We start from the raw sequence: 25,877 nt of genomic DNA, 5'->3' as shown, positions 1-25,877 counted from the left end.
TGATATCTTTTCTGATAATTTGAGCTATCAGCCAAGGCAGATTTCAAAGCTTAAGACAAGCATCTCAGTGGAGAAAATTTGTCTTCATCAGTAATGTACAATAATATGAAAAATACTTATAGATTAGTTTTCCTTCATTGCTTGCATCTGTGGTGAAGTCAAAGAAAGGGATAATGCTATGAGAACTTTGTGGCTAATCAAAACAGGGAAGATATGGAATAAATTAGGGATCAAATGCTAAATTCACTTCTAAAAAATTCAATCTCTGAACTATTTTTGTAAGTATCGTGTTAAAATCACGTGTCATCTATATTTAAAAAAAAAAATATGGCATAACAGAAATGATTCTTATCTCATCCATACAAGAGCAGAAACATAATATAGAGGCTTTCTTCCAGCTGGCCAGAGAGTTCAGGTATTACATTTCTGCTCTGATACAGAGGTTTCTGTTCTCATGTGCAGGTCAGTCAAAATAGTTCACATATTTGCAAAGAACAGTGGGTCCTTTTTTCAGGTGTTATTCAATGAATACCTGGACATAAACTCAAGCAATTTCAGTTTGCAAACAACTAATAAAAGATTGGCAAGATAAGTTCTGCACATTCATTGTAAGAAACGAATCACAGAGATCTGAGCTTTACCTCTGCTTTTCCTTTTCTTTAAAGAAAACCTTTCCTGGGAACATTTGTAGTTGGAAGAAAAGAAATGGCACGTTAACAACAGTTTGACGTTCTTATTCATGGGCTTCACATGCCTCATCCAGAGAATATTGATTGGGCTCAGAGAAAATATAAACCACTCGTGGAGAGAGCATGACTAATCTGAACGCTACCTGCAGGGGCTACGGAAAGCTCTGGGCCATAAACTGCAGCACACAAGCTCTCTGAGCTGTTTTGGGTTGAAATTTAAAAAAAAAAAAAAAAAAAAAAAAAAAAGCTTTTGTGGCTATCAGGAAACTCTTAGTAGGAGAAGCTGACTCATAGCTGCTTGTTTGGTTTTAAAATGTTCCCAGCTTTCTTCAGGCTGAGATAAATAGCAACTGGCTTTGTTCTCGCCTGCTGAAACCTCCCTGCCTCCCCATCCGCACCCCCTCAGGAGCCCAGCCGTGCAAGTCTGCTCGTTGGGAAATCTTTCTGTTTCCCAGGCTGGCAAGGCAGCCTTCCCTTCTGCTCTGTCCTCAGCAGCTGTGTCATTGCTGCTGCCGAGGGAAAGAGAGTAACTCACCCTGCAAACTCACTTGTAGGACTCTCCCCACACACATCTTTGTTTCTCCCTTTTTTTTTTTTAAACAACCTGGTTTCCCTTGAGGAATATTAAGCCATTTTCTGAAAGCACCGGGTGAAAAAAAGGGATCGTGATTTACACTGAAGCCGCTTTCCTCTCCTTCTCTCTGCTGAAGGTTCCTGGATAGCAAACTCCCAGGGGCATAGCAGGTACCTGATGGTGCCAGCAGGCTTCAGGGAAGCAATCGTACTACCTTTTTCCTGTTGTTTTTGTCTCTCCAGAGGGATAGAGATTGGTTTCAACTACATTTAGAGGATTCTTTTACTCCTTGACTGAGACTTCTGTAGCTTGACAACAGCCTCATGGCTGCAGGGCAGGCTGCAGCGTGGCAGAGCATCACATGCAGCAAGGTGGGGAAGAAGACAGAAAAGAGCTAAGCTTGTGTGAGTTCACCTGTAGGGTCACCCTAAGCCATGAAAAGGCCTTTCTGGGCTATAGACAACTGTTGTTCAATTGTGGGTATTCTTGGGTTTAAAAGGCAGTTTTCCTGTGAGCACTGGATAATGCGGTGTGACAGAGATCTTGTGTCACACAGCTGGCATGCCTGGAGACATATTCCTCATGTCTGCAGTTAGATGGTCGAGATTAAACCAGCCTCGTATTGCTTTCTTCCTTTTTAGAAACACTGCTCTTTCCTCTCAGAGATTTGCATTTTGAAGTCCTAGAAGGCATCAGAGCCAACTGTGGCAGAGTCAAACTCAAGTTTTTAGTGAGGAGCATGGTGGAGATTATGGCAAATGCTGCCAGGGATTAGCAGCCACTCTTTCACAGCTGCAATTTTACCACAGAAGGTGCTAAGAAAAGTATTTGAAGATCTTGATTTATAGCTTCCTGAAGAAAAAAGGGTGTTAAGGAGAGCAACTAGGAGAGTCAAGATACCTTGCTCAAGTAATAAATTATTCATAGATTTAATAGAGATTAAATCTATGAATCTTGCATTTCTGTGTGGATTAGTGAGCAGATCAGGGGGGTAGTTTATTGGGTTTATGTTATAAAATGTTTCTTCTAAATAAGAGCTCTGATACTATCCATCACTGCTGGCATACCATAATTTTTGCCTCAGGGAATATACAGCTCATGGTTTGTTAGCTGGTTCTATTAAGTATTTGGGGGCTTTTTTGCTGTGTGACAGAACCTTCCCTCTGGAGATGAAGCAAGAGAGATTGATGGAGTGTGGGCTTTACTTACAAAGCTCGAGTGACCCCATAAAAGCTGTGTTAGCAAAAGATTAGCTAGTGCCTAAATGAAGCCCTTGAGGCCCTATGATGTGGAGAGAAACAAAATGCTGCTGCAAGACAGAGCGACACACACATGAAGTCAGAACAAATGCAAAGCTACTTTGCTTTCTGCATGTGATGAATACACAGCCACTCCACTGGCTTCTGCAAAAGTGGTGTTTTGTGATGAATGTAGCTGACCTTAGTTTGTCCTGACACTGGAAAGGACGCTCGTGTCTTCTCACCCTGCTGACACCTGCACCTAGGGACTGGGTCAGTGATAGCATCTTCCCAGGAAACCAAATCAAAGGAGGCAAGTACAGCATTTATATATGCATAAATGCTGTATAAAACTGCAGCTTCACGTGTTCCATCTACTTTGTGCTTTCAAATTGAGGCCTGTATTTGGTCCGTTGTTTGGTCCATATGATCTAGTTTATAATATGCAAGAATTTTATCACCTAAGGGTCTGGCAAGTGGGGTTGGGGCAATAATTTCTTATCTGAAAATACATAACTTTTCAAGAATGGCATGTCTGACAATTGCACAGTTACAATTCAATGAAAAAGAATGTTAAACCCACCAAATGTCAGAAAGGCAGTTCATCCACTGTGACTTGGCAGCTGGTAATCATGTTCAGTGGGCTGAGGGAAATTACATTGTCTTTAATTTTATGATTTCTAAATCAGTGGGAAATGGCATTTTTACAACAATAGCAAGCCCTTCCCATGATAACTTAGTCTGTGTATTCATTGAGGTCAGTAACAGCTAGGGATGGATCTGATTCAGCTTTTTAGAGCCAACGAAACAAAGTTAGAGGCCAAAACAAAAAGTGTCAAATATTTTTTTGCTTTGTGCCTCAGTTTCTTCAGCTGTAGAAGCAGATGCTTAGTCGAGAAGCAAGAAGCATGGCAAAACAGGGTGAAGTGCTTACTGCACAGCCAGGGCCAGCAGGCTCCTGAATTTCTCCTCCCTGCTGGACCTCAGTTCCTCTGACAGAGAAGACCGTCAAGCCCAGTATACACACTTGTGCATGAAATTAATGCTTATGCCTATCCTCATTACAGAGTTGTCATTGAGGTTTTCCAGAGCCCCTCACTGACAAGCTGCTTTGCTCTGTTATCAGGTTGTGGAGGAGAACTCTCTGGCACTTCCGGATCATTTCACAGCCCTGGCTACCCCAACACATATCCAAGCAATAGGGAATGCATCTGGTACATTCACACAACGCCTGGTAGCAGCATTCAACTGACCATTCAGGAATTTGACATTGAATATCACCCAAACTGCAACTATGATGTTTTGGAGGTAAGAGAATTAGATTTAGTCTTCAAAAAATACACAAATTATGTGCTTTTCTGTCTTCTGCAGGAGCAGAAGAAATAGTTTACTGCAATTTCTCATTTCTGCTGTGGTTAGGGCTATGTTTCACAAATGTCACAGAAGCCACACTGCTCTTACTTCTTTTTACTTTTATGCCTTTGGTGTTGGTATACCTTAATAATGATGGTAGCCTCTATATACTTCATAACAAGAGACAAAACTGCTTTGAAAAACTCAGTCTTAAAAAGTCCACCTTTTAAAAAGAACTGGGTAAAAATAAATAATTAAATAAAATAATTAAAGAAGAGACAGTGTTCTAATCATCTTAGGATGGTAGTACAATGGGAAAAGAGACCTCCCTTTCTAAGGGCTTACTGATCTTTAAGAGACCCAGACAACTGGATGGTCATTTTATATGTGACATCTTTGTGTTTCTGTTGGGAAGCAGCTAGGTGACCAATTCCTAGCTAATAGACTTGAATAGATTTCCATTGTAGAAAAAAGGGAAATTATTTTCAGGAAGAAATTGTTTAGATGATGGATTTTCTAGATGGCTCTCACTAGAGACATTGGATATCACTAATGGAACTGTTGGGTCTTTTGCTGTTAATACCTGGGTGAAATTTGAATCTTTCTAATGGGCCCACAAGATTGATCAAGAGATCTTGTATTACTTTGCCTCTTCAACTCTTCTGGTAATGTGATGTGAGACTGGCATACAGCTAGACAGCACCTGTCTATACTCACTGATGCCTATTCTTACCTTTGTAACACAGATTTCTTCAGCCTATGGTCCTTAGTGCACACTCAGCAGCAGCATTGCTGGAAGACTTAACCCACATCCCAGCGCAGGTCTTAAGTACCCAATGGCCAGATTAATGATTACAAACATTTGTAATGAGTAGAAGAATTGTAACACCAGCTTTCTGGCCCTAAAATGGGCTTCCCCAGCTTAGCAATGAAGCTGAAGTCTTGATCAAAGGGACGCTGTATTTTGACTATCCTAGTAACTTTGGGGCTTCTGTGGGATCTGGGTGTAAGGAAGTTGTCCCATGAATTTTTCTTCAGTAGCACTGTCAAGTATAACTGTGTGCCCCATTGTTGACACCAATCCCTGCAGGTAGATGTCCTGTTTTGGCTGTTTTTTGTATTGATAAAGTCTGTTGCATTGCTCTCTTGCCCAGAGAAATCCATTAAATAGTCAGAAAATCTGAGGCTACTATGTTTGACCATTTCTTGACTAGTACAAGGACAATGTCTACTCCTACAGGTGGTCACCCAGGAGCAGTCAGAATCTGTTGAGATTACAGATGGCTGGCAACCCTATGCTTAACTTTTTGACTGGGAGAGATGCTGGCCTAAGGTCTAACAAATGGGTCACCTGACACAATTGCTCAAACAAGGTGTTTAAGAGCATCCTACAGCTTTCTGCTTCATGTCTCTGACCGTAGGTTTGGGGTTTTCTTTCAGATTTAGTTGCTACGCATTACTTTTTTAGAGCCCCCCTCGTTCATCAGCACAGATGCCCACCTTGCTGATTGAATTTTCCTGCACTTCTGCACTCGGAACTGGCATGCCGCTGGGTTATTTGTCTCCTAGCCTTGGCTCATCCAGTTCCCAACACCTGTCTCAGTTCTGCTGACAGATAAACTAACATAAATCAAATTACTGAGGAAGATCGGTTCATGTCTTAGTGCAAGATCAAAAGTTCTGTTTGGCAGTGAATAGTTTATTCTTCCAAACTGCAGGCATTTGGTAGAGCTTTATGTAACTTGCCACATATGTATTTTCTTGCTTTTGTTATAAAATTGCACATTCGCAGCATGATTGATATAGTTTTCACAGAACAAACGATGACTCATTTTAGTGGGAAAAAAAAAAAAGTGATTAACTGTTTTCAAAAGCTGTTCCATCACGTAGTCTTCTTTTCTGTAGTTGTCTACATACATCCAGTCTGAAAAGCACACACATGACAGTTTGGCAAGTGCTAGGAAGAACGAGGTTCCTGGTATGCGTTTGACACACACCGTGTTTCAATGACCACTAGGGTTCCATATTTTTTCACCCTCACACTATCTTCCCAAGAGTATCCTGTCTATCAGTTCTTTGGGTTTTAAAGTCTACATTTTTCATAGTTAGTATCCTGATTTCACTTCTTCCTTATCTCTGAATAATGAGTTCTACTGCTTCCTGTTTTCTTTCAAGCCAAATAACTTTCCAGTTTTAATAGGAAGTCAAAATCAGAGCTAAAGCAGTGCTGCACCCTCCTGCCCCTCCCTGTCCAGTTAATACTCTCTACTCTCTGAAAGAAGAAAACTGCTTTTAGAACATTGCAAAAGATTGTATTCTTTTCTGTTGTTCTTCCAAAACATTATCTTGCAAGAAAAAATGTTCCAGTAATTGCAAGGTTTGGTGACCTAGATGCTCTTAGCTTTTGCTTAGAAACACCCTCTTCCCTTCCACCTGGCAGAGAATTGTAGGAAAATTCCAAGAGATCTTTCCCATCACAGTACCTTTCCTGCTGGCTTTATTCTTATACCATAGTTTTGTGCCTATTTCTCTCTTGCACATTTTTCTGATGTATATTCATTCTTGTAAAGTGTAGCCAGTCTCCCTTTCCTTCCCTTTGACATTGCTTCCTAAACAAGCTGTCCCTTTCATGTCACTATCCCTTTCCTACCATATGTTTCACTAAGACAAGTTACTAAAAAATAAAAGTGTAGGAAATCCTCAATTCTGCATACTCAAGAGCTTGAAAGGTTCCCCTAAGCGTCCTTCTTGCCTCTTTCATGAAACAGTAGCAGTCTGTCTTTCTCTCTTCCCTGCCAGATTCCACTCCTTTCACAAACATTTAGAAGCAATTTTAAAGTTGTTTTTAACTGTTTTCTAGAAATGTTTTATAGAAATAGAAGCCATCATTTTGGATGCAATGAAAGAGTTAAAAATATTTTTAAGAGCTTCTATTGAAAACACATACAGAGAAAAATGACCATATGTTGTTAAATTACCACATATGACCATGTTGTTAAATTATGATATCTTTTTCTTAATATTTACCAGGTTTTTGTAAACTATAAATATATGCTGACACAGCAAGATGTAGCAGTGAGCTGAAAAAGAAAGAACCCACTAGGACCAGGAAGAATGGTCTCAAACTAAAAGAGGATAGATTTAGACTAGACATTAGGAAGAAATTCTTCACTGTAACAGTAGGGAGGCACTGGAACAGGTTGCCCAGAGAGATTTTGGATGCCCCATCCCTGAATGTGTTCAAGGCCCGGCTGGATGGGGCTTTGGGCAACCTGGTCTAGTGGGTGGCATCCCTGCCCATGGCAGGGGGTTGGAGTTAGATGATCCTTAAGGTCCTGTCCAACCCAAGCCATTCTCTGATTCTATGAACCCTGTAAACCTATTGCACTTCCAGATCTTTAACAGGTGCTTTGGTCTTCTCATTTCTCCTCATAAAGAACCAAGTATTAACATAAGTTGATTTTCTGTCAAAGCTGGGCTTTCTCTTTGCTGGCAGTTATATCTGAACAAGGATCAGTTTTACTCCCAGAAAATCTGTGTCATGAGGGTGACCAACCACATAAAAACAGCCTTCTGTTGCTCATAACACTGGAATGCTGACTGTTAACAGTAAATGGAGCTAACGGGGCAGAAGTAAATGATAAGAACAGATTAAAACCATGGGCTTTATGACAATGTCCTGCATTCCTGCTATGCCATCCAACTTTATTTTATCTCTGGATCAGTTGCTGTGATCAAACTAAATGTTTTTATTTTTATTTTCATTTTTATCTGTTTGCAGCTCAGATATCCTGTGACTCTTTGTGAACCACACCCTGGAATTCATTCTTTCCATCAATCCTCTTTTCCCTCTTTTTTTTTTTTTTTTTCCTTTTTTTTTGTCATGTGGTAACTGTTGGTTTTCCTCTTTGTAGCCAAAAGTAACATTTTATTGTTTTTTGTCATGGAAACACTCAAAATTGTTTTTGCTCCAGCCCTTGTGAAACCATCTGATTAATCGAACCAGCATAAGGGAGTAAAGAAATATGCTCCGAAGTGTAAGGAACATGCCTTTGACTAGTGCTCTTTATTTTGAAATTGTGCAGAAAGCTGTTGCGGAACAGCTAACAATGTAAAGGAAACCCACAGAACTCAGATTCCCATCCGTATTTCCCCCCCATCCTAAATTCTCTTCTAACAGCCCAGTTTTATAAGTGTTCAGCTTGGCCCACGCTTGTTTCTGAGGTAATACCAGAAATCAGCAGGGTTTATGTCAGAGCTGGGTTTGGTCTCCTTGCCTCTGGTGTGCAGATGGCTGCAGGGAGCACCAGGGGTGATGGGAGAAGCTGGCCCATGATGCATATTAGATGCATATTAGAAAGTCCTGCTGTTTCCTCTACCACATAGCTTCTCTGGGCAGGTTTAGCTGATTAAGAACATGTGTTTCTGCTAGGTCCCATGCTGTTACTCTGACACAAAGAGATATACCACAAACGCATTTTAAAATTCACATTTTGTACAGACTTCTGACAAATGCAGTTGTCATTGGGCCTCACAAGCAACCTAGCAGTGACATTTTACTGAAGACACTGAGCTTCCAGCAGACAAGCATGCTTCTTTCCAGGACTGTGACTCCTTCCTTACAGTCTTAATCTGAGCTGTGGTTTCAGCTGTTCTGACTTCTGAATGCCTTGAGAGGATCAATAGGACAGAAGAGCCATTATCCATTCAAGCCATGCAGACTCCCTGCAGAAAGCAAAAAATTGCTGGTTTCAGTCAAAATTAAAATATTTAGGCTATTAAGCCTGTGTAATCAGCCACTAAAATAAAATACAGTTTCTGAACATCTAAGAGACCATGAAGAAATTAATTCCTTCTTCTGGGGGTGGAAGCTTGAGCTTCTAAGTGCCACATAACCCTGGTTTCAGTCAATATTTTTTTCCAGTTAAAATTTCTTTGTACTTCTAATGGCAGGCACTGTATGCAGCTAGTGTGCACACAATCAATGAAATTACATAGCAATGCACTACCCTTATCCCTGGAGATGGTGGGACTAGTTCAGCTATTTGTAAGTCTTGTTCAGTTATTTAGATTGGACAGAACACAAACTTCTTCCAAAGTTAAAAAGTTTCTGGCCAGAGCTTATTAAAATACTGAGTTTCCTCTCATCCAGAAGGGATCAGAGGTGAAAGGGACTTATAGAAGGCTGGTTCTTACAGCACTGTTGCTTTCTGAGAGAGATTAATGGATTGCTTTTTTGACCTTTTTCATGTTTGAGAGACTAAGAAAATATTGGTGCAGATTTAGGATGCTACTAAATCCAGCTACTAGTGGGAAAATCTTGATGGAATCTGTTGACCTGTCCTCCTATTCCCTAGTTTTGTTGTTAGAACTTGCCATTCTCTAGTTTATCTTTAGGATTTATTACATAATATATGCTGATACAAGCAGAGTATCTGTTATTGCTCTACCTATTGATAGTTCAGTTGCTGAAGGACAATAGCACACTCTTATTTGTCTCTATTTAACAATTTTCGTATATGAGGTTACTGTCAAGCTGTCTTTTGCAGCTGCTGTCTCATGAGGGACATCCCAATGTAAGGCAGACCACAGTATCAGGTGAATTTCATTAGCATGCGACAAGCCACTAGGCACCAAAATCAAGTCTGTTTTTGAAAACTGTGCTGAGCATGTGTGTTTTCTTCAGCGGTGTGAGGGAAGATTAAGGAACAAGAGCCAGTTCCACCAGTTAGAAACGGGCTCAAACTAAAATCCTACATCCCTTCTGGAAAACAAAAAAAAAGGATTAACAAGGCTCCAGTGCTGCCATCTGATTCACTTGAATTGGTATAAAATTTAATATAAAGTACACAACACTGCCAATGATGTTCAAGAGAGTTGTGATTTTCTGGTTTATAACTGCCTGAGGTACACTTTTCTGAATAAGAAATGCCAACTCTTGAAAGTCAAAACATTTTTTTTTTCTGTGGCAAATATATGATACTTATCCTTGTTTCCGTAGAGTATTATTAGATTGCAGTTTACTTGACCAAAATTCTGTGGCTTAGATTTTGATTTCTCCATTGAAGTCAATAAAATTTCAAAGCTTTTTGTTTCAGTAGAAAGCAATGAAGTTTAGCCTCAATTTAAAAAGTAATAATAAAAACAAACAAAAAACTAAAGGTCTTAACTGTGCCTTTAAACATAAGGGGTGCAAAACATCAGCACAAGTTCCTGAAAAACAAATACAGTTTGTCTGCACAAGCACCAAAATATATATGTATATTTATATTATCCCCACAGAAACAAGGAGCTAACTGTGGAGTGATGGGGGAAAAAGAATGTAGCAAAGCCTCAAAGCAGAAAATTCTTATTTAATGCAAGGCTGTTTTGAAATCATCCAGTATTTTGTACTTGTTTTGATGATCCAGACGTCAGGTAAACTTGCAGAGAAAATAACTTTCACAGCCACTTTACATTTATGAATGGGGAATCACTTTCAATACTTACAAGAGGGTTTTTTAATCCTACCTAAACATTCATCTCATATTCTGCATGTCAGACAGCCTCTCTGAAAATGTTGACATTGTTTCTTCCATTTTTAGGTCTATGGTGGCCCAGACTTCCTCTCTCCTAGACTAGCCCAGCTGTGTATTTCAAGATCAGCACAGAACCCCCTGAGAGTCTCCAGTACCGGCAATTCGGCTGTAGTCCGTTTCAAGACAGATGCATCAGTGACTGGGAGAGGTTTCAATGCCTCCTGGCAAGAAAATCCGGGTGGTGAGTGTACCATGAGAAATTCAGGAAGTTTGAGAATTGGAAATCAGCCACAAAAGCATGTAAATTAGTCAAACAGCATGGGATTAAAAGCTAAAGGTGAATTGAAGTGTTACTGGATTTGGTCACACTAAGAGATATTGGAAAACACCCAGAGAAAATAAATGAGAAAGAAATCATCTAACTAGCTCCAATCTAGGCCTACATAAATTTTTTGTTACAGCATACCTTGTTGGGGATTTCTTCTCTACAAAATTAATCAAGACATTCCTGTAATCAGAAAAGAACTTTTGCATGGCAGCAATTCCCCCTCCCCTCACAAAGAGTCATGTATTAGCTGAATGATTAGCTGAATTAGCTTTGGTTTCAAATTATGAATTGAAAAATATCTGAAAATATGGATTTGCTTGGAGTACTCAGTGAACTCCACAAATATTTGGAGTGATTAGTAAATGCTTGAACTCTATGAGGTTCATCCATCCCCTGTGTGATTATTTGTTCAAAGCCTTACTGGTAATCAGTGAAAGACGAGACATGCTTAAAAGATCCAACCACATGTCTCTACATGGGAGTTCTTATGAAAAGGCTAATTATCAGTAACTAATTGCAGTGAAAAGTGAGGAGAGGCAGATTTTAATTCTTGCATTTTGCTTGATTAAGCATACTGATTCATTCACTTGTCAAGGTTTATACTTTTCCATTCTCAATTTGTGAGAAAGGCACAAGATTTTTTTTATAAAGGGACAGTTTACAATAGTCCTTTGAATTAATCCCCTTCTGAGATCTGGCGGCTTATTTTTTCTAGTTAGGCCCCCTGAAGCTTTCTCATCTCTTTACATCTTGCCTGTTGTACTCCAACCCCCCTCTAGCCTCTAAATACCCTCTCACCAGAACACAGTAACACTGTAGTTTTTATCCTTCTAGCAGGCTGTCTCTGTCTCCAGCCATCCCTATGTATTTTACCCTCCTCCATCCCTTTACAACATATAAAAGTCTGTTTGTTTGTGTTAGTCCTATTGAAAGCCCTGGCACTTCCAACATAGGAGCCATCGTTCCTGGCTGTTCAGATATTCACGAGCACTGGAGCATGTTCTCGTTATATCTGGGCCTGAACTAGAGTCCTCAGAAAGCCCTTGACTGCATGGATAAAGAAGCAGAAACTTCAAGCTAGCAATTATTTTACTGCTCACAGGGAAAATGGAACTCCTAACTGTCTTGATATTTTCAGATTTTTTTATTCTTATTTTTTTTTTACCCCTGTGCTCAGCTAGGCCTTGTCCTTACTCTCTCAGTATGCTAGGTTAGCCATTGTCACCTATGTGGAAAAGGTCTAGGGCATTCATATGAGTGCTATTTTAAATAGCTTTTTTAATATCTCAGACAGAGGAATACCAGCACCAGTGTTTCAAACTTTGGGACATCTACTATCCACCCTGGGGCTAGAAAGGAACATTACTCAAAAGCTTTGTTGTTGCATATTCACCAATAGTGATAAGGTTATTCTTTCCTGGTAATCATTTGCCATTGATTTTCACTGCAAACAGGGCCTTGCTCCCTGTTGGAGCACTCATTTTGCACAAGTTTAATGCAGAAAATATAAAGATGAAGGTGTTCTTCCCTTAGTTTAAAAAATAGAAGTGAATCTCACTAAGGATAAGAGCTGTTGTGATAAAAACTGTTTATGTCTTTTTCAGGCTGTGGTGGTATTTTCCAAGCTACCAGTGGGGAAATCCATTCTCCAAACTATCCTGAGCCTTATAATAACAACACAGACTGTTCTTGGATTATCCAAGTTGACCACAGCCACAGAATCCTATTGAACTTCACAGATTTTGACATTGAAGATCACCATTCGTGTAACTATGACAACGTAGCAGTAAGTAACCATAGAAATTTCAAACATTTCCTTAATGAGTCTGGTGAAATGCTTGCAAAAGAGGAAGCTTACTGTGCAATTGAGTCTGCAGTTAGTTTCAAGCTGTTGCATAGTCATGTTCTGTGTTTATTCACTGACGAGTTAAGGCTCAAATTTAAAGTTTTGTAGTTGCAGCTTCCCTTTGTTTCACCAGTGAGGCAGACTTCACAAAAGCATAGCTGCATTCTTCCAGGTTCCCACTTACAGCTGGAAGAATCTTTTCTTGAAAGCAGTGCATGCCACATCCTAGCACCACATTTTTCTTTTAGGGAGTGTGTTCTAGGTATTACTGAAAGAATAACCCTATATATAGATGGCTGTTACGACACCCTTTCCCATTTTAATTATAGTGCACTTTACCACAGCTTGTTCTAAACCACAGGACAGGCTGCCCACGTATATGGAGCAGATTGACTGTTCTCAGGACAGAGGGAGGGAGGTCTACATCCATACATAAATTGTGTGGTTTTATCTGTGCTTTATATGTCTGGTTTTCTTTATGTTTACCCTGTGTGTGTACAGGTGCTCCTTAGCTCTCTAATTGCTTCATTAGAGACACTGCTCTCTTAAAAGCTGCACATTGTTACTGGATTGTGCGCTTTTGTTGATGTCACGGAAATTCAAGTTGCTACAAAACCAGTGCACAACAACTAAGAACTCTCCAGTTGGCCTTTTGGGAGCAGGGACATGAAATCCTGACCTTAGATGTCAGATTGCCCTTCTCTCAGTACAAAGGCATGCGTGATCGGTAGCAGTCAGATAAAGCACAGTGGCTGTAGCCCAAAATCCAACCAGCTTTCCTCTTCTTGATAAAATGTCATTCAGACAGAACTAAATTTGGCAGGAACTGAGACCCTTTTGAAAACGGCACCAGTTTTAACAGCATTGCCTTGTAAAGCTTATTTGTACTAAATCAGAAAAAAGGGAAATGTGTCCCCCTTTTGCTGAGCAGAACTGGAGATTTCATTTAACCACAAAGCATCGTTGTACAGTAAAAGTTGTTTGTTTTATTTATTTTTTTCCTCCTGGTTCTGAAGCATAGGGAAGTATGGTTATGAGATTTTATTTAATAATTTAAATACATCAGGGTAATTATTGAAAGGGAAAATCTATTGGAAAAATATTTCAGTCTTCTATCATATCACACCAAAGTGGAAAATAATATTGCCTGACAAAAATATGAATATTTTTTAAAATAAATAATAAAAATAAAAAGCAAGACCAAACAAGATAAACACAAAAACATACACACAAAACAAACAAACACACCACCACAAAATAAATAAATAAATAAATAAATAAATTAAGGGCTAAGTTCTGAAAAGACCTGATATGCAATTTTGTTTTATACCTGATATCAAAGAATGTATCTATCTATCTAAATACCCTGTAGAGTACTCAGCTTTGTGAACTCTTTGCAGTTATGGACACAGCTCCTTAACCTTATAGGCTGGATGTGGGCACTGGATTTCTAGTCATTGAAAGGCACAAGTCCTTCAGCTGGCAGAGGAAATGGCTTTGCACAAGGCAGAGCTTGAAGTACAGCAACATGTCCTTCCCTCTACTGTCTTACAAGTACCTGATATTTGCTTCTGCTTTTTGTTTTGCTGGGTGAATGATGGAAGAGGAAATTGCTGATCAGCCCCAGCTGTGCAAACACAACTGAGGCAGCAATGTGAAAGGGGAGGGAGATGCAAGTTTAGTGTAGGCATCGATCACTGCTCACCAAGCAGAGGGTAGTTTGAAAATGGATGTGGAGAACGTTGATTTGAAACTAAGAGATAACAAAGGGCTCTGGGGCATGAGGCAGGGAATAGCTCTTCAGCCCCAGTATAGGTGGGTCAGCAAGGCAAGAAGAGAGTGGGTGGGATTTCTTTCTCTTCTTAGTATGCCAGTGAGCTGAAAATTGCTTGTTTTCAATGCCTGGATGTGATTTGTGTTCATCACATTACAAGGCTTGGTATATGTTTTGCATGATTATAGGAAAACAGAGTTAGGGTACAGAGATTGTCTGAAAGTAGTTAAGTGGATGTATGACTGTGAACGGTTTAGGAATTGCATTCCAGAAGAAGCATAAATGGAAAATATGGGCAGCTAAGGAAGCTGGTGGATTGTTTTTCTCTCTCTAACATAGGAACAATTACTGCGTATGAGTAACACAGTGGTTCCACCCTTTTATGTTTCTGAATTTTTTACTTATTGACATGGATTTTATTTGCTTTGTGAGTTCTCTTGGGTCTTCTCTCCACCCTTCAGTGTACCAATGTCCTTTTCCTTCATCCTTCCCCTCCTAGACCCACTCATTTTGCCTCGTGTTATGACTCAAGATGTCATGCATAGCTGCAGTGTTGTTTGCCTGTTCTTTGAGCTTCTTCCTCTGGTTTCTGCCCTTATTTATTATTTCTTCTTAAATATTTCTACTGTAAATTTTATATTGGGAAATTTTATATGGGAAATTTTATATGGGAAACACATGAAAATGTATTTTTTCCTGTAATGTTTTCTATTGCAAGTTACTATGTGAGCAAAATGGAAGTGGCAGATATTCATGTCTGCTGCTTCTTGGCTTTGTTGCAATTCCAAAAAGCCCAGTGCATTTTTCAATTATGCTCTATGATTTCACATGTGAATATGAGCAGAACAGGTCTAGGTTCAGCCAAAGTAATTTTAAGCCCATAACTGTAACTCGTGGTGTAACTGCCCTGAGCTCCCTCTAGAGTAAATGGACAGAGTGCACAGAGAGTAGTCCAGGCCACCAAAAAGCATGTTCACCATCCACTCCCTGAATGTAGGTGGTTCCTGTTTCTGTGCTTTATCAGTTCTCAGAACAGATGAACAGCTCTTCATCTGTTAAATGTGGGTTTGTAGCTTTGTCTTCCTCTGGTCTCCTACGTGCCTTGATTATATTCTGTAGAAAGCCTAAGGTCTTTGAGAAGATGTTTTGGTGTCACCATGCATAAGGAAGAAATATTTGATTTCTCTCTCTGTACCAGTCTTTCTATCTGGAGAGTGTGTCTTACATCCAAAAAAAAAAATAAAAAAAATAAAATTGTTTCTTTGAAGGAAAATAGAAGAAAAGAAATTATGAACTTATAGAAATTCGTGTATTTTTTGCCCTGATAGTTGAGCAGTATTCTAGCTGATGGTATGCTAGAAGAGCAGGTCAGCAAGAATTTCAGTTATTTGGAGACTCTGTGAAGATACGGCTCAAAAGACATCACTTACAGCACAAGGCACTGAAAAGGGGTGGGAGAAATAGTTGTGTTCAGTGCCTTGATTAAGTAAATGTTATTTTCCTTTCCTGTTGCAGTACAACAACTAACACAGGGGATTGTAGAAAAGTACACTTCTGGGAGCTAGAGAGAAGGTTATGACTTGCTTTATTCCAAATGCTGGCAGAGACGATATTCTAAGAGGGGGCAGCTAGAACCCCCCTGTACAGGGAGGTTCTTATGGCTGAGAAGACAAAAAAAATATTTTTTTGTCATGTGCTTTTGAAAAATGCAGGACACATTTCAGCAAGGCGGCAATGAATCATGCAGTTATGTTCATTGTGTAAAGGGAAGAGAAAAGCAAATTGCAGCTACACACGATATAAAGGAAAACTTGGCTTTTAAGTCAGCGGATGCATCATTTTCCTTTACTCACACAGCCACAGAAATGCGTTTCTCAGATGTTTTCAAAATAACTTTAAGAAGCTGCAGAGAGACACAACTTTCCTGAACTAATGTGTGAATGTTGTCGTTTCTGATCTGGACTCAGGACTAAAATCCTCCCTGCAAAATAGTTTAAGCTAATAAATAGGAAGTGAGCAAAAATGATGCAGCATGGATAAAATATGAGCGTGCAAATACTCCTACTTAACTTGCAGCAGCAACTCTTAGGAGTTGTGGCAGCTTGGCAGATACATCTTGCTTGGATCAGATTTTTAGCAAGTATAAAGGCTAGGAATTCTTTCCTTTTTTTCGAAGGAGGAGACACTACTATTCTTCAAGCAAGCTGCCCAGAAACAGCAAATACACTTGATTTAGAAAATATTCCTCTGACTTCATGCTCTTCTCCTAGTATTACCAAAGAAAGACTTCTTTCTTCCAGAAAGCTCTTGGAATGAAATGTCTGCTTAGTCTCTGACATTACTCATTCTTAATATCCTCCCTAGTGAGAAAGCTTAACTATTAGAATCTCATAACAGTCCATGTGTCAATGTTCAGATCCTCAGCTGTGCAGAGCAGCACAGATCATCAAAACCAACAGTTTGCATGAACTATAATGAGGCCCTCTCTCTGTTCTCTGTCAGAGAGCAATGCTTATTCTCAACCCTAGCATTCAGATAAAATCCTCTCACTAATGTCCAGGGAAGGACAGTACCTTAATTCCTAAGGGTTATTTCCTTAGTCATTGCTTCTTTTTTTTTTTTTTAACCACATTCCATGGCTTGTGGTTTTTAACTCCAGGCAATCTGATTTATATACAAAATATATGTACAGTGGAAGAATAAACATTGCACAGTGCGTATTAAAGAGCTTACTGTGATGAGATGCAAAGCGAGAAGAAAAGGTTGAATGAATGGATATCATGGTTCTCTTTACAAGGTAATCATTTGTATAGGCATTGCAGTACACTTAATACTCCGTCACAAGGTCCCACACAGCTTGCTAGTGTTATATGCCTGAGGGCAAATGTTTAATTCATGAATACTGCATTGGCTAAGTAGGATATGCCAGTGGATTAAACAGGAGTTTTGTCCTTTGTTGCTCAGCTCTGAGGTTTATTTGGGACAGGCCGCCTTTTTCCCAGCTAATGTTTTTGTACTGTTTTTTTTTTTTTCTTTTTTTTTTTTTATCTAATGTGCTCAGGGTCTTTTGAATACTGGAAGCAGAAACATTGCATTGTGTTATACAGTCTAGCTGATTTTTATTTTTTTCTAATTCATCCATGCTACGTTGCACAGGTTTGCTGGGATATGAGGCATTTGAAAGCAAAGGAAGAAATATGGATAAAAAGTAGATTTTCTTCTAACCCAATGCCATTATTTTGCTCTAAGTGGGGTTTCATATAGCTTTTAACATCCTAGCAACTATCTTTCAATAGTCTCACTATCTCATTCTTTTTTTCTATTTTGCTATAGGAAGCTGAGTCACGGGTTATACTAAATGGCGTGCTTGCAATCATGTAGGACATTAATGCTGAAACAGGAATTTAAGCCAACTCTTGCTGCTGCCCAGTGGCCAAAAGCTTTTCCTCTGTGGGGCGTGCAACTGTGCTGATGCCTCCAGTGCTCATCACTGAGGGTGGCCCATGGCTCCAAACACAATGAATCATATCTGCTGGAGTGCTGCAGAAGATTAGTGGGGCACTCTGAGCCATTTTTCCCTCTTGTTGATGGTGGTTGGTTGGTGGTTATTTTGTGTGTGTGTGTTTTGTCTTTGTTTTTGTAATTTTGATGTCACTTCAGATAAAACTCATTGCTTTTAACTTCACTATTCTTCTCTTCCTGATTTTGAAACAAAGAGGAAGGAAACAAAAATATCAGCTGTAAGGGAAAAAAGAGAAGGAAGGCATTTGTGGTAAAATTAAAAGTGAAGTTTTATAAAACCACCTTTGCTGCCTTCCTTACTTTTTTTAACTGTTCTTTACCCTCTACCTAAGTAGCACTTCACGTACATGTGTGTAATTCACTACACTAAAGCCATTATAAAGCATAGATATATGGACTCTTATACTTCATGCTGGGTACAAGTATCTAGAAACAATAACACCAGTGTCTGCTCTTTTTACACGCAGTCATAGCTCCTACTATTGCACTAGCTGCATGTCAGAGCCATTTTGGAGGTCTCTATGGTGGTAAGATTTAGGATTTAACTGAATAAAAACTACACAGGAATTTATTTTAGCCATTAACAGATGAAAATAAATGTATGGGATTATCTGGACTGTTAAAGTAGGGCTGCCTGCATACCATGTACATGCAGAGGAAAATTGTTGCTTGATGCATTTGCTTTATAAAGGTTACAGTAGCTTCAGCCTGAAATACCTGGATTTTCTGGAAACACCCACAAAATTAAGGTGCTATGCACACGTTGTTTGCGCTGCTCATACCAGGGCTGTATCAGTATCAAAGCATATGAAACATAAGATAGAGTATAAAATATTCTCAAAATGCCTATTGAAACTCAGTATTTTATTTAACCTTTTTGTGATAGGTGTTTGATGGTCCTAGCAATGAAGCACCCCTTCTTAGAAAACTCTGCGGGACACAGCATCCTACTCCTATCACGTCCTCCAAGAATCTGATGTACGTCCGGCTGCGCTCTGATTCAACCATCCAGCACAGGGGCTTCAGTGCTCGTTTTACTGAAGGTAATTTCTTAATTTACATAAGCACGCATTTAACCAATCACCAATTAGTTTGCATTAGAGACGGTCTTTCAGCATAGCTGACACCAGAAGAGTTGCTTCTGTACATACATCATACCAGCGTGTATCTTTAACAGCACTGATTTTTTAAAATTATAAACTAAAGAATTTAAAATCTAAGGATCATCTTAGATTCTTTGATTGGGAAAAAAATTTGCTTTTAATAGAAAGCCATCCAGGATATGTCAGCTGCTTCTTATTCCTCTTCCCTTGAGGGCCATCTACCCGTAATGTTTTTCTTGAGAAAAACATGCAACTGGCAGTTTCCCCAGTCCTACTGGCAAAGTCAGATTTTATATGTCTATCCATGCATGTGAATCTGAAAAGGTATAAAGCAATTTTGTGTGGTGCTATTGATGAAGTCCATGGATTCAGACCTGCAAAACCTGCCAAACATCATGTATCCAATTTGTGGAGGACTAAATGATATTTTCCATGGTTTCTTTTTTAATACAAAAAAGACTCTAATGTGACAGAATCTTTCATAACATTACATACTATTTGATGATTGATTATATTTTTTTTCATAATAACTTTGAAAGTGTATTTTCCTCCAGATATAATCATTTAGTTTTTGCAGAGAAAATCCATTTCTCTGATTGTTTCTTATGATTTTGTTTCACTGTATGTTACTACTTTAGCACCTAATTCTCCACTCCGCTGTATAAAGCAGCAGAGTGTTAAACTCGGAACTGGGTTTTTTCTGATGAGTCAGTATGCTCAGAAATCAGACATGGCAGCATTCAGCACTTAGCCAAAGTTACACAGTCAGTCAAGCTCTTACATATGTGCAACATTTCACACAAATGCTGGTTTGTTGACGCACCTCACAAAAGGATAATGCCAATGGAATGGGATGCTTTCCTTGGACACTGGAAATCTCTGGAGAGTTCTTACTATTTTTTTCCTGTCTAGTTTCCAACACAGGGAAATAATCAGATAAATACGTATATGATTGGGCTACCCTGAAAAAAAGTTATTTTGGCCCCAAGGTTGCTCTTCTTGGCTATGAGGTATTTCTTGGCTATTTGTTTTTTCTACAACTTGCTGTCTTGAATTTTATCCTTATTTCAAATTGCTATAGGATGTTATATTTTACGTATCTCTGCCATGCAATCTAAGATATGTGTTTTATATATACAAATAATTATCTATGTGTATATATGTGTATGTGTTTCATTCTAAAGCATGTGGAAGTTTCATAGAGTCAGATGCAGTTGGGGCAGCAATTTCCTCTCCTCTGTATCCTGCCAAATACCCAAACAATCAGAACTGCAGCTGGATTATTCAGGCTCAGGAACCATGTAAGTAAAAACATCTTTTATAGTTAGCTTGGATGACTAATATCCTCATCTTCTTTTCTATAGTAACAATAGAAAATTCCTCCTTTATTTCTCTAGGAAGTTCTGCATCCTGATAGTTGGAGAGAGAGTAGCTCTCATAATCTGTCCTAAACCAGATTTTACTGTAAAAGGTTTAGGGTATTGTGAGGTAAACAGTTGACAACTTTATCATCATAGGTGATTTACTGTGACTCAAGTGTTAAAATTATAAATGGTGTTGAACATTAAGTGAAGTTGGATTCATCCATGAGAAAATCTAGGGCTTATATATAATTAAAGCACTTGTGTTTAGCTGAGATTATTTTGGTCTGGATTTTTCATATTAGTGTTGTGTTACATCAAATCTATGCTGTTAACAAACAAATTAAAAAAAAAAATAAAATAAATAATGAACAAAGGTACGGAGGAATTTCAATTTAAAATGCAAATCAAAAAGAATACAAATAAACTGGTTTCATGCGTATATATATACCTTCAGTTGTGCCCATCAGATTTATGACTGATAGTAAAGCACCAAGCATTTTCCATCAGATACTAGTATTACCTTTAATGCTTACTATTTCCTTTACATTGTGTAAGTTTCCTTAAAAATATGTACAGTTGGGTCATAGTATCCTGGTAACGTGGTTTAAAAGTGAATGTTTATTTTAATAGCAACTACTGAACTTGAGTTGTTCATATGGTATCTAGCCATTGTTATGAATCTGATTGGAACTCTCTATGATTTTAATAAGTTTATTTTATTTAGTTGTAAAATGAAGGTCAGTCTGCCAAAGAAAACACTAAACCAAAAATCAGGAGATAAGAAACTATGCTTTAAAAAAGTATTGCTTATACTAATACACGAAAAGAACATCAGCAAAACTGTTCCCCACCTATATAACATTTATTTTTAAAGTCAATCTTTTCCTGGATACAAGTTGAAAACTTGTACATAATTGTTGACTCCTGATTTACATCAGCACGAAAGATCAGAAAATCCTTCATAAAAAGTAGCCTATCTATGTAGTGACCTCACCCATGGGTCGGTGGGGCCAGTACATCCCACACGTTCCAGGTACACGTGGCATTGTTATGCCAGTTGCAGTGTTACAGGGCAGACACAAAATAGATTTAGCCAATGGCAAACGAGGGCAGAGAGGTCTTGCTCTGCTTTTACTGAAAATGCCAAATCTCCTGCTCTTGCCCCCCGCTGTGTTTTTACTTTTTATTTTGTGTCCCGAGGACCTGCATTGATAGCTGTAATTGATTGACTGGACCAGGACACAAAGAGTGCCCAACACGCAGATTACGCGGTTGAATGCCAGTCCGTGGCACCCTGCTGAATGCAGCGCCTGGGTCCATGTCTGTCATCTCAGCTTATTCTAGCTAATTAATTGTAGCCCAGTGAGAAGCAAAATATTTGTGTCAAATTCAGACTTGCTCAATGTGGGATAAAGCTTAGGTATCACCTAAACCATGAGCCCCTCTTTCTGACCTGCTTGCACTGCACAGGTGCTCTGAGGCCAGGACTAATTATTGTCACAGACTGGCATTGAGAAAAGCCCCTATTCTTCCTGTTGTGACTTCACCTTCATTCCTGTTGGACAATCAAAAGCAATGTGAGAGTCAAAAATACCCTGGGTCAGAAATCCTCTTTTTCAGGATGTAGCCTGCAGTCTGAGGGTGTGGAAAATCCAATTCCAGACAAATGTAGCTGAGGGTAGTTAATGATCCTTTAACCAGTCCAATTGATGTATGTGGAATGTTACAAAACGATGAAAGTCCGTCTCTTTCTAAGCCTGGAGCAGGGCAGCGTCAGTTCACATTTTGTGCAAATCTATTGTATAGATCACAAAGGGACAGAAGGTCACAGACGTGTAGGAATAAGTTTTGTTTCTGAATGTGTGAAAAATTTCCATGCTGTATTTGCAGACATTTTCAATTTATAATGAAGCTGTTCAGATGTTTGCAAATTTAGGTTCATGTCTATATGTATGCTTCTAATATTAATTGTATTAGAAAGTACTGAAATATGAAGAGATTTACCAGGATCTTTGCAGTAAGGATTAATGCACTTCCATGAAATTCACTCCACATGTCAAGTATGAAACTAGTTAAAATGTTATGCTTTATGGGGACTGACTGACTTCAGAAAAGACAGTACATTTGTTTACACGTAGTTATTTCTCCATGAAATGCCAAACACCTTTTAAAGTTTTTCTCTTTGCTGTTGCCAGTCAACCACGTCACACTCTCCTTCACTGATTTTGCTATTGAAAGCGATACACAAAACTGTACAAAGGATTATGTGGAGATTTTGGATGGGAATAACTATGAGGCTCCTCTTCGAGGTACTGTAACATTGTCTTGTTTATTTCATATATAGGATTGCACCCAAAATAAGCAGTTTTTTGTGAGTGTCTTCCTGCCTCAAGAATCTATTTTATTTTTTTTTTTTCCAGTGGCCAGTGTAGTCAGAGGAGACTGTGGGTAAAGGGATAAGTCTTTGTTGAGAACAGCATGGTCCTCTCAGGCTCTGTCTGTACCCCTCTGCTCACTTGCAGTGTGGCATTGACTCCTGCTGCCTTTTCCTTCCTCTTCAGCAGAACAATATGGGGGACCAAGCAACTCAGTTTAAATTGAATTCCAGGTTAACAGTACAAGAGCATAACGGATGGCTAGCCCAACTCAAGGGCTCTACAAACTCTTCAGAAGGCATAGGCTAGGAAGGAGAGGCAGGGGGTAGCCCAGTATGTTAGGGAGGATTGCCACTCTGCAACTGCCTCAAAGGAGGTTGTAGCACGATGGGGCCTGGTCTCTTCACCAGAGCAACAAGCGATAGAACAAGAGGAAATGGCCTCAAATTACACCAGGAGAGGTTTATGTTGAATATTTGGAGAAATTTCTTTAATGAAAGGGTTGTTCTGCATTGGAATAAGAAATAAATGGCTTGTAACAGTGAGCAGAATTCTTTTTTTTTTTGTCACCTACCTTTAGCCTTCACCTGGCAAGAGGACCAGAACACTATCTGCTACCTTTCTTTTTCCTTTCAGATGTCTTTCTGCTAAATCATGACTCATATTCTTTATCTCCATGTTACAGTCCATTAAAGGAGAACTGGTGTGTTATTTCTCAATTGTTGTTTTCATCAGAAACAAACTGAATGAAATGGGAACTACTGGCAGATATATTTGTTGGGATATTTTTATAAATTTAATTAGGCTGTAATTTCTGGATCAAGTGAATGCAAAAGAACTCAATGGCAGGATAGCCAGTGAGTTAGCTAGGGTGCCTGGGGTGCAGGAGGTCTAGGTTTAAATTCTTCCTCAGTTTAAAAAAACAGTCTACCAGAGTTAAGTTCTCTGCTAATAAAAAAGGTATTTAATTTTTATTTAGATTTAACTGACAACTACAATTGTAAGCAAAAAATTTTACTTTTGGTTGCTGTCAGGCATTAACCCCAAATGTTACATTATCAATAGTAATTACATGCAAACACTGCTTTTTTTCCTCTCTGGTTTGTTCTCTTTTAGGCCGTTACTGTGGCACAACCATGCCACATCCTATCACTTCTTTTGGTAATGCCTTGGTAGTCAACTTCATCTCCAACAACAACGTTACCGCCAGGGGCTTCCATGCCACCTATGTTGCGTCAACATCATGTAAGTCCATATGGCAGGTGTTGCTGGCTTATGCCTCTTACTTTTAAGAAAAAGGTCTTGTATCTTTTTGGCTCTCTGACATTCCATCTTTTAAAATCTTCTGTTGCCTTCCCTTTTTTTGGATAAGGTCTCAGTATGGGTATCAACAAGCTAAAGAACAACGAGACAAGGCAAAATGCTTTCTTGATTAGAAAATGCTCTGGCTCCATCAAGGTATTTGTTCGATGTCCTCTTTCTCAAGCCTCTGCTCTCTCTTTCTTGTTGCAGCCTGTGGAGGTACTTTCCACATGGACAGAGGAGCTTTCAACAGCCCTGGCTATCCCGAGTCATATCCGCTCAACACCGAGTGTGTCTGGACAATTCTCAGCTCTCCTGGCAACCGGCTACAGCTGTCCTTCATGTAAATGCATTGCCAGGGGTTATTATTCAACACTTTAACAGAGCTGAAGGAAGGATGCTCTGTGTTTATTAGGAAATGTAATTACCAGATGATAAAACTGAAACATGCTTTTACAGTTGCTTGGAAAGAGAACACAGGAGTGGTTGGTGTCAGCTGGTGTTCTCCCATCTTAGTCATTGTTTATTATATTAAGGCATATACGGTGTGATATAAATAGGTGATTTATTGTTTGAACAAGATGGGATGCTGGAGAAGCTAGTTTTCACTCACAAATAAACAAGAAGAGGAAATTTAGTGTTATTGTACCTTTTCTTTACAAAGGAAACTCCTACTATTTCCTTACTACAAGATTCATCATAGTATTTATTATATAGCTGAGTCATAAAGAGCCCGAGTACTCCACAGATTGTAGCATTAGAATTGATATTAAAGTCTTCAATTTTTTTCCAACCATAAGGACAGTTATAGCAATGGAGGTACAACAGGGACCAGGATAGTATCCTAAGGAACATTTACCTTCAGCAAAGTAACTTTCCTTTGAAGACCTCAGACAGGAAAGTTATGCGTGATCCACAGAACAATATGGAGTCCTTTACCAGAGTAGTTAGATTGTCCTTTGCCCATTATATGGGTTTCTGAGCTTCTCTGTTTCCCAGAATCAAAGGGTGACTGATGCCAAGAAACAGAGCACTGACCCTTAGTAAACCTTATCAGGGATCAGCAGAAATAGAAAAGTCTGAAATTTGCATTTACAGTTAATCAGGACAAAAGGAAAACTTACCCAATAACATGTTGACCGCATAAGGTACAATTTGTTAGACACATGCTGATTCACTAATGCAATGAAAAGGACATTATATTCCTCCTTTACTCAGTGAAGCAGAGAATAAGCACTACAGCCTGGAAACATTTTCTAAAATATAAGCTACAAAATAATGAATAACAGCTTTTCAGAACCAAAACAGAAATCTAGTGTGAAGCAGAAACTATCAGCAGAGCGTATATTTAGATAGATAAAGTGATACTTAGTAGATGTAGACGCTTTTTTTTTTTTTTTTTTTTTTTTAAAGTTACACATAGCTGAAAAGCAAGCTGAAAATACTGGAAAGCATGGAGTCATTGTGTGAAAAAGCAGTATTTATTTAATTTAATTTAATATTAGGTTTTTATAAAGTTTCTTTGGCATAAGGTATTCATTTTCTTCAGCTCAGTCTGAACAGAAATGCCTGTCTTGCAATTTGAGGTTTAGCTTTAAATTAGTCTGAAGTATATCCAGATGAGTGGTTGGAACCATTTCACAGCATCTGTACCCTGAACACATATGGCTGTGTTCAGGACTGGAGGGGAGGAGTTGTTACCAGAAAATCAGAAATATTTTGGAGCATTTGTTATAAGAGGCCTCTCTGGAATCTTTGCTGGATATTCACAGCCAGCTTCTGGAAAGTATATTGGATTGAATCAAAGCACTTCACTTGGAATAATAGATAATGACTTTTAGAATATATTTAGCATTCTGCTCAGTACAATAATCAACAATTTAGAATTTGA

The 25,877-nt window shown here is 38.9% G+C and overlaps 1 protein-coding gene across 2 annotated transcripts in view; it reads left to right on the top strand.

The window, feature by feature from the left end:
• Nucleotides 1-25,877, top strand: part of CUBN (cubilin) — a 140,820-nt gene that overhangs the window by 58,212 nt on the left and 56,731 nt on the right. For both annotated transcript variants that reach the window (XM_005015103.6, XM_072033674.1), the window contains exons 29-36: nucleotides 3,628-3,809; nucleotides 10,439-10,613; nucleotides 12,305-12,486; nucleotides 18,729-18,885; nucleotides 20,130-20,246; nucleotides 22,505-22,618; nucleotides 23,801-23,929; nucleotides 24,197-24,329. In XM_005015103.6, the coding sequence (XP_005015160.4) occupies nucleotides 3,628-3,809; nucleotides 10,439-10,613; nucleotides 12,305-12,486; nucleotides 18,729-18,885; nucleotides 20,130-20,246; nucleotides 22,505-22,618; nucleotides 23,801-23,929; nucleotides 24,197-24,329 (1,189 nt within the window). The remainder of the gene's footprint in view (nucleotides 1-3,627; nucleotides 3,810-10,438; nucleotides 10,614-12,304; nucleotides 12,487-18,728; nucleotides 18,886-20,129; nucleotides 20,247-22,504; nucleotides 22,619-23,800; nucleotides 23,930-24,196; nucleotides 24,330-25,877) is intronic.

This window comes from Anas platyrhynchos, chromosome 2 (assembly GCF_047663525.1).
Source record: "Anas platyrhynchos isolate ZD024472 breed Pekin duck chromosome 2, IASCAAS_PekinDuck_T2T, whole genome shotgun sequence".
Classification (NCBI taxonomy): domain Eukaryota; kingdom Metazoa; phylum Chordata; class Aves; order Anseriformes; family Anatidae; genus Anas; species Anas platyrhynchos.
This window is presented reverse-complemented; position numbering and strand designations above follow the sequence as displayed.